At 40.5% G+C, this 14,940-nt stretch overlaps 1 protein-coding gene across 4 annotated transcripts in view; it reads right to left on the bottom strand.

Moving 5' to 3' along the window:
• PATJ (PATJ crumbs cell polarity complex component) overlaps positions 1-14,940 on the bottom strand; it is a 372,856-nt gene that overhangs the window by 30,018 nt on the left and 327,898 nt on the right. For all 4 annotated transcript variants that reach the window (XM_040470436.1, XM_040470437.1, XM_040470438.1 and 1 more), the window contains exons 37-42: positions 13,555-13,702; positions 11,893-11,979; positions 7,424-7,538; positions 6,336-6,373; positions 1,865-1,987; positions 1,028-1,132 (exon numbers count right to left, since the gene is read on the bottom strand). In XM_040470436.1, coding sequence (XP_040326370.1) covers positions 1,028-1,132; positions 1,865-1,987; positions 6,336-6,373; positions 7,424-7,538; positions 11,893-11,979; positions 13,555-13,702 — 616 coding nt within the window. The remainder of the gene's footprint in view (positions 1-1,027; positions 1,133-1,864; positions 1,988-6,335; positions 6,374-7,423; positions 7,539-11,892; positions 11,980-13,554; positions 13,703-14,940) is intronic.

The raw sequence follows: 14,940 nt of genomic DNA, 5'->3' as shown, positions 1-14,940 counted from the left end.
AATTTTTTTTAATGTTTATTTTTGAGAGAGAGAGAGAGAGAGAGAGAGAGAGAGAGCGCGCAAGTGGGGGAGGGACACAGAGAGAGGAAGTCACAGAATTGAAAGCAGGCTCCAGGCTCTGAGCTGTCAGCACAGAGCCCAATGCAGGGCTTGAACCCATGAACTGTGAGATCACGACCTGAGCTGAAGTCTGATGCTTAACCGACTGTGCCAGCCAGGCACCCCTTGAAATTATTATTTTAAGGCTAGAATGATCTGAGGGGCTGGCTAGCCCTCTCTCTAAGGTGCTAAATGGTGGGTTTTATTCTTTTTACCTGTAAACTGTTCACTACTACCTGCAGAAGTGTGGTGATTTTAATCATACGTTTTGGGGGAAATTCATTAGCAAAACTCACTGCAGTATCCTGCCTCTCAGTGCACCATATCAATCTCAGAGACATGTGAGGTGCTGAAATAGGAGAGGTAATTAACAGCATACCTCTTTCTTACTTCCTGGTATATTTCTTTGTGCATCTGGACGGGACTCTGGGGGACCACAGTTGATAAATAATTGTCTGCCTTAGTTGATGACAACCATACAGTGGGAATTTAACCGTGTTGGCAATCATTTATGCTAAGGGAAAAAGAGCATTGTATTTTTTCTTTCCTTTAAAAAAGGAGTGGAGGAAACAGTGCTTGGGCAGTTGGGTAACAGTTTTTGGGCATAAGAAAAGAAATCATTTCCCATTCCTCACAAACTTTGATTTACAAAAGAACGCTGGAAGCTAAAAGCCTTGTTGATTTATCATGTGAAGCAAAGAGTAATTTTTCTCCCCTTGTTATGCTTTCATATAATCATGCTCACTGCCTGTATGGGTGGCATTAAAGAATTTCTGAATAAAAATAATAATTTCTTGCTCTCAACCTTCATAATTCACATCAGCAAGCACCCTGCTGGGCGGTGATGCCTACTGCCAGTGACGCTCAATCTTTTTTTGCACGCCACTTATCTGCCTCATGCAGCTGCGTGCTCCATTGATCGCAATACCTGCAGGATAATGCGCCCGTAGGCGTTCTTCAGCAGATTAACCACATCCGCGTGAGACAGCCCATCCAAAGGTTGCCCATTAATGCTGACAATCCGATCTCCAACCTGGAAGTACAAAAGTGGAAGAAAATCACTATCATTAAGAAAAATTAAATTTGAGAAGAATGCTTAAAATTCTTTGTAAGTCATATTTCCCATTTGTGGCTATTGTGAAGGTTCCATGTTTCTACTGTGTATGCATGTTCCAGAAACATGAGGAATTTTTATGGCTTTCCCCAAATACAGACCAATCAGAGAAACAAGAAGGGGGCCAGATTTGATCCTGAGAAGGCACGGCAGGCCACTTTTGTATTTTGGCAATGGTGGTGTTGTATACGTCCACTCACCAGTAATAGTGGGGTGTACAAATTAACTGTTCAGTAAAGCTCTAATGAGGAGGCCAGATATTTTCTCCTTTATTTTTCTACCTAAGTTAAGATGGAGGGGCAATGGTGGGGGGGGGGAAACATAAGAGCATTAATTCTGGTTGAAGGACGATTCTCAGGTCAAATATCTCTCGGGGGAAAATTAATTTTGGGTGGAATGGAGTGCTAAAAATGGTATCGGAGGCTCTGAAAAAGGGCTGCAATTTCTTCTTTCATCAAGAAGCTTTGATACGAACAATAATATTTTTATATGCCCAGGGGCTTAATGAATTTTAGGTGTAAACTTTCTCCAATGCATTTTGCCCTCTGTGTGGGTCTCTGTTGGAATTCGAACTTTAAACAAAGTGCCCATGGCTGCACCTTCATCTCCTACCACATGCTGTTAGCACTTCACCATTCCCCTTTTGTTTACCTTAAGCTTCTGTGTACGTGCAGCCACACCACTGGCCTGAATCATGGCAATAAATATTGGGATATCTCCTAAGGGACTTCCTTTTCCTCCAGCAATACTGATTCCAAGGGCATCGCTGAGCTCCTAAAAAAGAAGGACAACACCATGTTCCTATACTTAATAAGAAAACCCCACAACCTGGTTGCCCCCAGATAGCTGTTGCACAAAATCCGTCCATGCTGCAGGAAGCCAGGGAAACACAGGAGTTAAACGCAGTGCCTTTGGAGTCCGAAACACCTGTGTTTCAGTTCTAGCACTTACTTAGCTTGGGGGGAGGGATCTCAATGCAGTTCCTTAAGCTCTTAGAGCTTCTGTCTTTATATGTTGGTTTGAGGATTACAGGAGATGATATAGTGTAGTCTTGGCCTACAGAAAAGGCTCGGTAAAAGGCAACGGTAGGAGCACAAACAACAAAAAAATACAAAACAACCCTATGTTACTGCTCAGTTTAGTGGCCAATTTTGATGCAGACTTGGCAAGTATGATCTCATATGGTGTTTATGATTAAACTGCCACACATATCATGCTCTTCTGGGTGTGAACAAACACACTTGGCTCTCAAAGAGCTGCACGGCTGCATCACAATAAAGGATCTGAGAGGACACCCGCCGCAGGGACAGCCGAGTCTGCGGAGAGAAGTAAGATGTGACTGAAAGTGTTTGCTAGGATCACTGGGTGAGGCAGCCTGGTTCACGCGGACCCCGGTGAAGGGATCCTGGCTGCATTCCAGGCCTTCCCCATATTTGCTGCACAGGGTTACTATTTTTTTTTTTTAAATTTTTTTTTTTAACCTTTATTGATTTTTGAGACAGAGAGAGAGAGAGAGCATGAATGGGGGAGGTTCAGAGAAAGAGGGAGACACAGAATCTGAAACAGGCTCCAGACTCCGAGCTGTCAGCACAGAGCCAGATGTGGGACTCGAACTCACGGACTGTGAGATCATGACCTGAGCCGAAGTCGGACGCGCAACCGACTGAGCCACCCAGGCGCCCACAGGGTTACTATTTTAAAAATCACTCAAAGAATGAATGATGAGTTCCAGTTTCAGTATGGTCGCGTTGCACGGCCGTGGCATCCCTCTCCTGCTGACTCATTACAGTGAACAACTCTATCAAACACGGAAACAACTACCTGAGGTTTCTGAAAAGTAAAGAAACTCAAACAAATTGTGGTGGAGGGCCAAAACTTGGAGAAAAAACGTAAGGGGTGGATTTCTCAGCTGTTTTCCTGGCAGCTTGGTCCTGAGGGCGAGCCCCAGTCAAGGAGCTGTAAAGGTGGAGTCACTCTCTCTGATATTAACATCTATCTTGCCCCATTTTACCTCTTTTGGCCACCAGAGCCAGAGAAACCAGGCAAGGGAGTGCCTGGTGGCTGGAGAATAAGGGAAGAAGACTAGAGTAGAGAGAGCCTGAGAGAGGGATCTCATCCAATAAGAGGGATCACACAGACTTCTCAGGCTCCATTCTAAGCTTCACACATGCAGGACAGACCGACACGGAACCGAACTGGGATGTCAACCATCACTCACATTCTGAGATGGAATGGGTTGATCGTCTGCTAAAGCATAAATATCAACACTCTTCAGAGTCTGTACAGCGTAACGTTTATGAGATCCAGGGTAAAATCCTAAATTACTCAGTCTGCAAAGAACCATTTTCTATGAGACCAATTTTTTTAAGGGCTTTAAAATATGTAGAACAGTTGAAAGTAAAAATTATAACATTGTTTGGTGGGGTTCTCAATTCATCTAAATGTAAACATATGACATCTATGGCATAAATGTTAGTGGTATGGTTGTGGAAAAGGGACCTATATGGTAGCAGGGTTTCTACAGTTTTAATTGATCATTTAAAAATATATACCACTTAGTGAGCTTCAATTTTACCTCATAAAGTTGGAAAAAGGGAAAAGAACAACAAGAAAAACCATGTATGAAAGAACTTTATTTAAATTTTTTTTTTTTTAATTTTGAGAGAGAGTGCATGCACGAGCAGCCATGTGAGTGGGGGAAGGGCAGAGAGTGAGAGTGAGAGAGAGAAAGAATCTCAGGCCAGCTCTACACTGTCAGTGCAAAGCCCGACTTGATGTAGGGCTCATTTTCACGAACTTTGAGATCATGACCTGAGTCGAGATCAAGAGTCCGATGCTTACCCGACTAAGCCACCCAGGTGCCCCTGAAAGAACTTTAAAAACTCATGTCACGGGGGCACCTGGGTGGCTCAGTCCTGTCGGTGTCAGACTCTTGATCTCAGTTCAGGTCATGATCATCCGATTCATGAGATCCAGCCCCATGTTGGGCTCTGTGCTGACAACACAGACCGCACTGTGTTTCTCTCTCTGCCGCTCCCCTGCATGTGACTCATGTCACATAAGTGTGAGGACTCATTCTTTATTATTAATAACACTACGAATGCTGCCACATCATGTCTATAAAAGAAGAATGGTGATGCTGACCTCTCTAGTCACAGGTAATTTATACCCTGTTTTCCAGCACGTTTGTGTCTAGCTTTTATTTCCTGAATGCATCAATAGTAAAGCCCTGCATGCAAAATGGCAAGATGCATTTCATCGCAAAGTTTCTGCTTGGACCATTTGTGGGAGAATACAGTTGGTAGGAGCAGGCTGTTTTATAAAAGCCTGTAAAAAAAACCAACTGGCTGAAACAACTAAGGAAGCATAAAATGATATTTTATAAATCTTGGAATGAGGAGAAATTTATGGAATAACTTGGCTTTGTTCGAATCCATTATAATGCTTCCTTAATTTGTCCATAATTATGTATATGTTGGTAGATTTAACTTTCCTATAGGAAAGTTATGTCCATATGTCCCTATGTCCCATAGGAACATCTGAGTTGCCACTCTGGTGGAAAGACACTAGGAACAAATAAAACAGATTTAGCTAAAGTTGTAATCACTAATAATGGATGTCACTTCCTGGACATTTATGATGTACTAGGTACAATGCCAGGCACACCATTTGCATGACCGCATTTAATCCACACAAGATTTACTTTGTGAGGTGTTATCATCCCCAGTTTACAGATAAGAAAACCTGAAGTCAGTAACTTGCCAAAGGTTATAGAGCTAATAAATGGTAGAATGCCTTCAAACACAGCTATGATGGACTCCAGAGAGCTAAGCTATGCTGGATATCTCTTCACTGCAGTTGAACCATGGTTATAGCAAGGTCATACTTCTTGAATCCCAAATGTAATGTTTAGAGACAGAGATAGAGGGAACGTGCATGCGAGCAGGGGAGGGGCAGAGAGAGAGAAAGAGAGGGAGAATCCTAAGCAGCCTTATGCCCAGTGCGAGCCCAGTGTGAGGCTTGATCTCACTACCATGAGATCATGACCCGAGCCAAAATCAAGAGTTGGGCTGAGCTGAATGAGCCACTCAGGTGTCCCCAAATTTAATGTTTAAAAGTGATCAAAGTGAAAGTACTTTCCAATATTCTGGATATCACACAGGAGTTTGAACATCAGGATATGACAATTTTATGAAATACATATTATACAATCTTTTGGGGAAGGGAATTTAGTAACATGTATAGAAGCCTTTAAATAACAAGTGTGGCTCTTGACTCAACAATTTCATTTCTAGAGGTACCTGGGTAGCCCAATCTATAGAGCACGTGACCCTTGATCTTGGGGTTGTAAGTTCAAAGCCCACACTGAGTTAGAGATTACTTAAAGATTAAAAAAAAAATTTTTTTGTAAACAAACAAAAACCAATTTCATATTAGGAACAAATCCTGAAGAAATCACTCATGATATGGACAAAAAAGAAATACAAAGATGTTGTTATAAAAGAGCAAAAGTTGAGAAATGTGCTAATTGTTTAGTAGGAGGAAGCTGATTAAAAAAATTATAGCACATGATATGATGGGATACTATAAAACCAATAGAAATCGTCAACAAATACAAGCATGACTAAAAGTTCATGCTTTAAAGTGAAAAAGACAATGGGGTGCCTGGGTAGCTCAGTCGGTTGAACATCCAACTCTTGATTTCAGCTCAGGTCATGGTCTCACAGTGGTGGGACTGAGCTCTGCACTGGGCTCCATGCTGGTTGTGGAGCCTGCTTAAAATTCTCTCTCTGCCCCTCCCCTGCTGGCTTTCTCTCTCTCAAAATATAAAAGTGAAAAAGATAAGCCTCAAGAGTATATCCATATGATATCATTTTGTTGTTGTTGTTGTTTTGTAAAACTTAAATACATGCACAAAACATAGTGGATGGGATGTACCCAAAGATTCACAGTGGTCACCATGCGGCTTTACTGATTTTTTTATTTATGAAAGATAGGCCATTTGATTACTTCAGTGAAACTTAAAAGAGGACAGTAACAATCCAACAAATTATATAATAAGGAGAAAATATACATTTTATGCAAACCAACAAAGATCAGAAAAATAGCAAAATTGACTTACCCTGATTATTTCAACGGTCCTTGGTCCTGTATCTGCGCCTATAAATAAAAAAGCAACACAATTAACTTTTTAAAATTAAGAGACAACATAGTATTTCATATTATCTCATAAAAATGGTGTCATTTTCTAGGCCTTTCAAGAGAGAATACTGGAGCTAATGGCATGACATACTTTCCCCAAATCCAAAATGGCAACTATTGATTAGGGGCTACTTTGAAGAAGCCCTCTGTTTGACATGGATGTGGTCATCATCATTTGGTCTGACAAAAGCTGATGGGCTGTACCAGCAGCTGCCTGGAATATGGTGATTAAACGGCTTGAGGGGGGTGAGCTATTAGTGTTTTACTGTACATTTTTCTGCCTTAATCAAAGATAACCCTCTACTCAAGGAAAGACTTAAAAATACGCCCTGCTCTGCTCCACTTGCAATGGCATATGCATGTGTAACTTTCCTCAAGTGACCTGTACTTTCAAATTTTTCTCTTTGGAAATGGTTTTACTTTATGAAGTGCCTACACCTGATGTGGGATTTGAACTCACAACCCCGAGATCAAGAGTCGCGTGCTCCTCCAACTGAGCCAGACAGGCCCTCCACTTTATGAAGCACTTTAGATTTCCGCTTTCCTGCCACGTGATTTGTGTAAAATTTAAGGCAAAATTCCCAAAATGAATCTCTATGGGTTTACTTTCTTTAGAACTGGCTTTTCATAAAGGCTGGGGCTTATGTGCACACGTTCAAAGATTTAAACTTAGTATCTTAACTGAAGGAAGGTGAAGAGATTGTTGAAAAAAAAAATTTTTTTTTAAACGTTTATTTATTTTTTGAGAGACAGAGCATGAGCTGGGAAGGGGACAGAGAGAGAGGGAAAGTCACAGATTCTGAAGCAGGCTCCAGGCTCCGAGCCGTCAGCACAGAGCCCGACGCGGGGCTCGAACCCATGAACCATGAAATCATGACCTGAGCCAAAGTCAGCCGCCCAGCTGGCTAAGCCACCCGGGTGCCCCAAAGAGATTGTTTTTTAAAAAATATTAATATTAAAAAAGTTGGGCAGTGGGATGTCTTTCCTCGAGGTGTGTCCAAGTAATACCTGAACTTTTGGGGGAAGGGTCTGTAGCTCTTTTTGTGCCGACCAGGCTTTGCAGGCTGGCGATGACAGGAGCGAGGGCGGGGTGGAAGCTGTTCTGTGCACTGTGTTGGCTGCCCTGGAAAGAAAAGCCGGTAGTCAGCTGCGTGGAGACACGGGCTTGCTCTTAAAAATTCAGACTTAGTACTTTAATTACTGAAGTAACCATAACCATATCATAGAAAATTCTAGAGAGGCTAAAAGGGAAAACAGAAGTTAGCCCTACGCATCCTCTTACCACACAACTCAATTTCATCTGACGTTTTTCCATTGCATTCCCCTTTCATTTGTGCTTTTACGTATGGTTTCAATCATCAGGATGGGAAACGTGTAATAATTTTTAAAAGTTTATTTATTTTGAGAGAGAGAGAGAGAAAGAGAGCATGAGCCACCCAGTTGCTCCGAAAACTTGTGATAATTTAAGCTTTTCTTGCTCCACATGAAATCAGAAACATTTTCCTAGGCTGTTACATAGTGTTTATATATATGATTATATAGCATCACATATATATGATTATATATAAACATATATATTGATGCTAGCTATATAATCATATAATCATGTATACATGTTTATATAAAACAACTATAATAAAATCTTAACAGACATTTTCTCCTCAGTTGAAGGAGAAAGCAGCAAACATCAAGGAGATATGTTGTTTTGTGAGGGGGTTAAATTTTTTTCTCAAAGATTTTCCTGGAGTCAGTAGTAATCCAGCCCAATCTGTTATACTTCCATTACTGTCCTTTTATTCATTTAAATAAATATTTGAGGTCTACAATGTATTGTAACATATGGTTAGTGGCTACTCAAAGAGAGTCATGTACACAGTGGAGGACCCTTGCAGAAAATAATATAACCAAAGAAAAAAGTAAAAAGAAAATAATGCAACCAAGAGTACAGAAGGTTTTCTACCAAATTTTCAAGGTTATGCCTCAAAATTATGATAAATTATAATTTGATCCATTTCCCTAGTTCCATCATGCAAGTTGTTTAACATTTTAACATTCTTTAAATATGAAAATTTACAAGGGCATCTGGGTGGCTCAGTTGGTTATGTGTCCTACTCTGGATTTCAGCTCAGGTCATGATCTCACAACTGTGAGATTGAGCCCCTTGTCGGGGGAAGCCTGCTTGGGATTCTCTCTCTCTGCCCCTCCCCCACTCATGCATGCACATGTGTACACGTTCTCTCTCAAAATAAACTTAAAAAAAATACAGAAAAGATGAATTATACAGTAGACATTCATATGCATGCCACTTAAGATTCCACAATCAATATTTTGCTATATTTTCTTTATCACATATCCATTATCTGTTCATCAACTTTGAAAATTATTTTCAAATCAGGCTCACATTGCCAGCATGGGGCCCGATTTGGGGCTCAAACTCACTAATCGTGAGATCATGACCTGAGCAGTAGCTTAACTGACTGAACTACCCACGTGCTCCAATTTAATTTTTTAAAGTGTATTTTTATTTATTTAGAGAGACAGAGTATCAGTGGGGGAGAGAGGCAGAGAGAGAGAGAGAGAGAGAGAGAGAGAGAGAGAGAATCTTAAGCAGGCCCCATACTCAGCAAGGAGCCCAAGGCAGGGCTTGATCTCACACCCTGAAATCACGACCTAAGCCAAAATCAAAAGTCAGATGCTCAACCAACTGATCTACCCAGGCACCCCTATTCATCAATTTTTAAAAATTCATTTCAAAGTAAGTTATAGACATCAATATACTTCACAATGGATATGTATATTTAAAGGAGTGTTTTTATATTTTTCCTGAAAGGATTTAAATCAATAGTGCTCTAATACTCAGAATTAAGGAAGTACAGAATATTACAACTTTTGCCTAAAAAATCTTAGAGCCATGTGTTTGCCAAGGCCTTTATAAATATGAACTGTGCCTGGCAGTACTCCCTCAGTTACCTGAGGAAAAGATTTCTCAAGTGTTTTCCCATTACACAGTTTGCACTACAGAGTAAAGATACTCTCTTCTGGTTGCTGGGGAAAGACATTATTTTAAAAGAAGGAGCTTGGGTGCCTGGGTAGCCTAGTCCGTTGAGCATCTGACTCTTGATTTTGGCTTAGGTCATGATCTCACAGTTTGTGAGAATGGGCCCCGGATTGGACTCTGTGCTGGTGGCATGGAGCCTGCTTGGTATTCTCTCTCTCTCTCTCTCTCTCTCTCTCCCCCTCTCTGCCCCTCTCCCATTCACGCTCTCTCAAAAATAAACATTAAAAAAAATGACTTGTGAATTATGGATTATTAATCAAGTCTTATTTCCTCTGAGCTATCTCACAGCTGATTTCTATACTATTCTTAAAATAAAGAAAGTAAATAAATAAAAGAGGCTTGGTAGCCCCCAAAGATAGAAGATCTCTCTTAATGAAACTACTTTCTCTAGGCCAAGTCAGTGAATTATAATTCTCCTTGGCTTTCAAAAGAAGACATTTATCTCCCCATCTTGTAATTGCCCAGAAAGAAATCTGTGCCCCTAGGGGTCCTGACTGTTTTTAAATAGGTTTGGGAATAGGGTCCTTTTTTTTCTCCAGCTGGGTCATGGGCTGGTCTTCAATTCACGATCATGGAGAACATATCCTTTCCACAGCCAGCTATAAGCCTTCTTTCAATTAGCCAAATATGACTGCTGCCTCTCATATAATCTCAGCCAAATTTTAAGGACAAAGTAAGGATACAACATATTTACTGTTTTTCTTAAAACTGAGTCAGACTTCTACCCCCTGAAGTAAAAATTCTGTGTAGGAAGGTAAGGCACTTTGATACTTTGTCTCAGGTTTACAAAATAGAACAGCTCACATTTATATATCAGATAAATGGTGATGATGGTTTTATGGACATTTAATAATAGACCTTCTAAATTTGTTAGCTCTGCATTTAACCTGAGTGTGAACTTTATTATACCAAGACATTCTTATTATACATGTTCCTCAAGGGCAGAAATCTAGTTCTACTTACTACCTTGTCCTTCAATTCAAACTTTTCTTAAAACACTGGAATCCTTTGTATCCCTTTGTGCTTTTGTATATGCTAGTCCATCTGTCTGGGATGCCTTCTCCCTCTTTTCAACCTATCAAATTCCTTTTGCAGTGAGACCCAAAGGGGCCTCCTTTGTGGCGCCTTCCCATATTCTCCAAAGAGGAAAAATTTTATCCCTAGGATTGTTCAGGGATAATCTAACCTCCTGTTAGATTAGTGAAATTAGCCATTAGTGAAATCACTCAACAAGTGAATCTTCCACTAAGGAAGAAGCTGAGACAACTATTTTGCATCTGAGGTTCCCACTGTTGATACAAGTCTGGTTAGAATCATTATCAACCATTTACTCCTGGAGTCCCATGGCAGCGCTGTGTCTTAGTACACATGATATTTGCTGCTCATTGTGTAGACCAGAAATGAAAGAGATAAAATATTCTAAACTTAACATGATGTTTATTGGGTTTCACTGCTTTCAAGATTCTCTAAGACAAGATACCTAGTCTGTGATCCTATCCGAACAATGGTATTTTTTTTTCACCTATTTTCTAATACCAATGAAGCAAAAGAGGCAGTTCGTAGCATTCCAGAAGCATTCCTGTATGCAAACCACAAACTCAGAATGACTTCTGAACAAAGGCCTTGGAGATGCTTTAAGCCTATGGCAACCAGGGAGAGGACCAAAACTCATGCTTTTAACTTGAAAACAAAGGCCCATCTATAACCCACAAAGGGGAATGGAGGTCACAGGCAGGTTTCTACAGTTTCATTATGTACCAAATGGGACTAAACATATAGTCTACTATCTTGATTTTTCAGCCATTATAATTAAAACAAAATAAAAAACCCCAAAACTTTGAAATATACTTTGTTAAAAAAAAAAAAAGTGGCACTTACATCAGCCTTGCAAATAAACATTAGATGTTTGCTAACCTACAAAATGTCACCCACTAAGGCCTCCCTCTCATAGGATAACCCCCCACACTTCACTCTCTTAGGAATATACCATTAATTGCCCTCAGCATGTGTGAGTGGCTATTCACAAGTTAACTTTATAGCAATATTTAATTGAACGAATAGAACAATGTTGTGCTAATGAGGGTCAAATTGCCACCAGATGTTGCTTTTTTCTTTCTTTTTTTTTTTTTTTTAAATAAACACAGCTGTGTACATGCATGCATAGGCAATACAGAACTAATAGTGGACAACAAAAGTAGTTCTAAGAAAACACTGGCAGGCAATAAAGGAGAGAAAAATCTAGGGATTAATGAATTTCCATCCCACCTTTCATTTTTATTTCAAACACATTAAAATGCACTGAACTTGGTATTGTGAATATGCTGTATATTATACATTATTTCCAAACAACCACTTATGAAATGGGGACTTTCTCTCAGTGGGGACAGGTGAGTCAGTGTGATGGGAAGCCATCAACAACCTGACTGTTCTGTGACGTCTTCCTTGAGGAGGTCCAGGAACCAGCACGGAGTCTTCCAATCTCTAGCTGCACCAGCCCCTGTGCACACTTGGAAAGACAAGAAAAGAGGTGAAAACCAGCATTTATACTCTAAAATTATCATGGCAGGGCCTCCGCTCATCTCTGCAGCCAACAATTGTAAACGGGTGACAAAAGCAACAGGCAAAAAGGAAATTCAGTCCTCAAAAAATCACACAAAACAACAGAAATTCACCAACTCAGCAGTATTCACGTCATGACTTCATGACTTTTTTTTTTTTTAATTTTTTTTCAATGTTTATTTATTTTTGGGACAGAGAGAGACAGAGCATGAACGGGGGAGGGGCAGAGAGAGAGGGAGACACAGAATCGGAAACAGGCTCCAGGCTCTGAGCCATCAGCCCAGAGCCCGACGCGGGGCTTGAACTCCCGGACCGCGAGATCGTGACCTGGCTGAAGTCGGACGCTTAACCGACTGCGCCACCCAGGCTCCCCGACTTCATGACTTTTTAAAACATGGTAAAAGGATTACACTTCAATTCACCTCTTTTCCTTTTCCCTTCTGATGAAAGTATTCACGAGCAGTGACATAATTAAGGAAAAGTGGGTGAAAGGAAGACTGAGAAATCAGACATGGAGATAATCTACAAATAACTTCTCTCCTAAGTCACAACCGAGAGTTGACTACACTAGAAAATCAGGATCTTGCAATAAACAGAATTCTTTTGTCTTTGCAAAAGCTTCCACAGCTATTTGTGAAACAGCATAAGACGAAGCTGGTTATAATTGAATGCAAAGTTACAGGAACTTTTTTTAATCCGTTTTCTCCAAAGGAGGTAGGGTCCATGTTGCAGAGACACTTGGAAGGGAAGGAATTCTGAACCTTTGCCTCCCTATGACTTCAGTGAGGAATAGCTCTCGTGGTGAGAAAACCACTCAAGCAGACCCTTGTCATCTTGGGCGTGCTGCTCTACTTTTTCAAACTTTCTTTGTGAATCACAGGACTTGGTCTAGATAATCTTTAGTGGTCCCTCAAGCAGTAAAAGCTAGATTGGGTAAATTCACGACAATACAGCGTTAGAGAGAGAAGGAGGAATTTTGTGATTCCAGGAGAATTTATACCATCTAATGTACTTGAGGATAATTGTGGATACTTGGATTCTCACAGGTATAAAAACTAGCTTAGAAATCCCCAAAGAGGTTACTCCTCAATCTTGTTAGTCATTATAGCAGCTTTCTTGTAAAGCTGTTTATGATGGGTTAAAGTAATCAGAGTTTAGATCTCTAGTTAAAACTCGAATTAGCAGAAAGTCTAACCCATTTTAAATTTTTTTTCAACGTTTTTATTTATTTTTGGGACAGAGAGAGACAGAGCATGAACGGGGGAGGGGCAGAGAGAGAGGGAGACACAGAATCGGAAACAGGCTCCAGGCTCCAAGCCATCAGCCCAGAGCCTGACGCGGGGCTCGAACTCACGGACCGTGAGATCGTGACCTGGCTGAAGCCGGATGCTTAACCGACTGCGCCACCCAGGCGCCCCAAAGTCTAACCCATTTTATAACCAAGCCAGTTTAGAACAGTCCCCCGCCCCGGTCCCCAGACTTTAGTTACACCAGCCAGGCAAAAAGCAGCCTGGGGACTCACCTTGAGGACAGTGGCCACGGTCTCCTGTGAGGCATTTCTCATGTCCTCCCCATTCACAGATAAGATCTGATCTCCCTGAATCAATCTCCTATCAAGGTCTGCAGCTCCACCTTTCACGATGTCAGAAATAAACACTCCACTTCCATTTCTGTGAATACCATAGAGCAGTGGGTAATGGCACAATTTAGTATTTCTTTAGTAAATCTGAGATTACTGACATTCTACACAGTTTCACTAAATCCTAATGCTTGGAAGAATGGTCCTACAAAGCCATCTCATCCAATTATATCCACTAACTTCCCAAATGATAAACCTCAGAGTGCTTGCCTTTTAAATAGTTTATATCTATTTGTGCTGCCTACTGTAAAATTAATTTTTATTGGCCCAAGGGCATTATTTCTGCAAGAGGATAATCTTAGTGAAATGAAATGGAAATTCACTTTAAAAAGCATAGTACTCTTAAAAAAATTTTTTTAAATGTTTACTTCTTAGAGAGAGCAAGAAGGGGAGGGGCAGAGAGAGAGGGAGATATAGAATATGAAGCAGGCTGCAGGCTCCAGGCTCCACACTGTCAGCCCAGAGCCCAACGCGGGGCATGAACTCACGGACAACGAGGTCATGACCTTAGCCGAAGTTGGACGTTTAACTGACTGAGTCACCCAGGCGCCCCTTAAAATGTACAAGTTATTTCCTTATAGATTAAGTACACTTAAAATGTAAAAGTTATTTCCTTATAGATTAGCTCACTTACTAGTATCTGATCAATTTCTAGTTTTATCACTCTTCCTTTTCCTGTTGTTACTAAGGTTTTAATTATAATTATTTATTTGAGGAGTAAATAAATTTGTATGTCTCAAATTCAAGAGGTTAAAAAGTAGAGAAAGCACCTGGGGCTTCCTCATTGTTTTTTAAGGCTGTATTCGATTCTACAGAGGTTCTTTACTTTCATGATGAGTAAAATATATAGATAAAATATAGAGGTTATTGTCAGTCTCTAGCTGTTGCAAACAATGTGCAATGGGGAACATATCTACAAGAATACTGTTAGGATACATTTCTAGTTGTGGAATTGCTAAGTCAAAGAATTGTACATTGTGAAAGCGTATACACCTGATCCTTTACAATGGAACATTTTGGGCTAAGGAACGTGAATGTTCCTTACAAACCCAATCTGAAATACTAGTGTTGTATGAAGATGGTTTTATCAATCCACTATGAGGCAATAAAGTAAAAACCATTAGTCTCTGTGGAATCTCGCCAGGCATATACATGTGTCACAGGTAAGCAAACTTCAACGTGGGCTCTGTCAGGTGCTCTGCACCAGGTATGCAGGGAGTTTGTTCAGAAATATGAGTCTCAACTTTTTTGATTTGTAATGCGTTTTAT

Source organism: Herpailurus yagouaroundi, unplaced genomic scaffold (assembly GCF_014898765.1).
Source record: "Herpailurus yagouaroundi ecotype Mexico unplaced genomic scaffold, PumYag 77, whole genome shotgun sequence".
Classification (NCBI taxonomy): Eukaryota; Metazoa; Chordata; class Mammalia; order Carnivora; family Felidae; genus Herpailurus; species Herpailurus yagouaroundi.
Note: the sequence above shows the minus strand (reverse complement) of the source record. Positions and strands in the feature narration are given on the sequence as shown.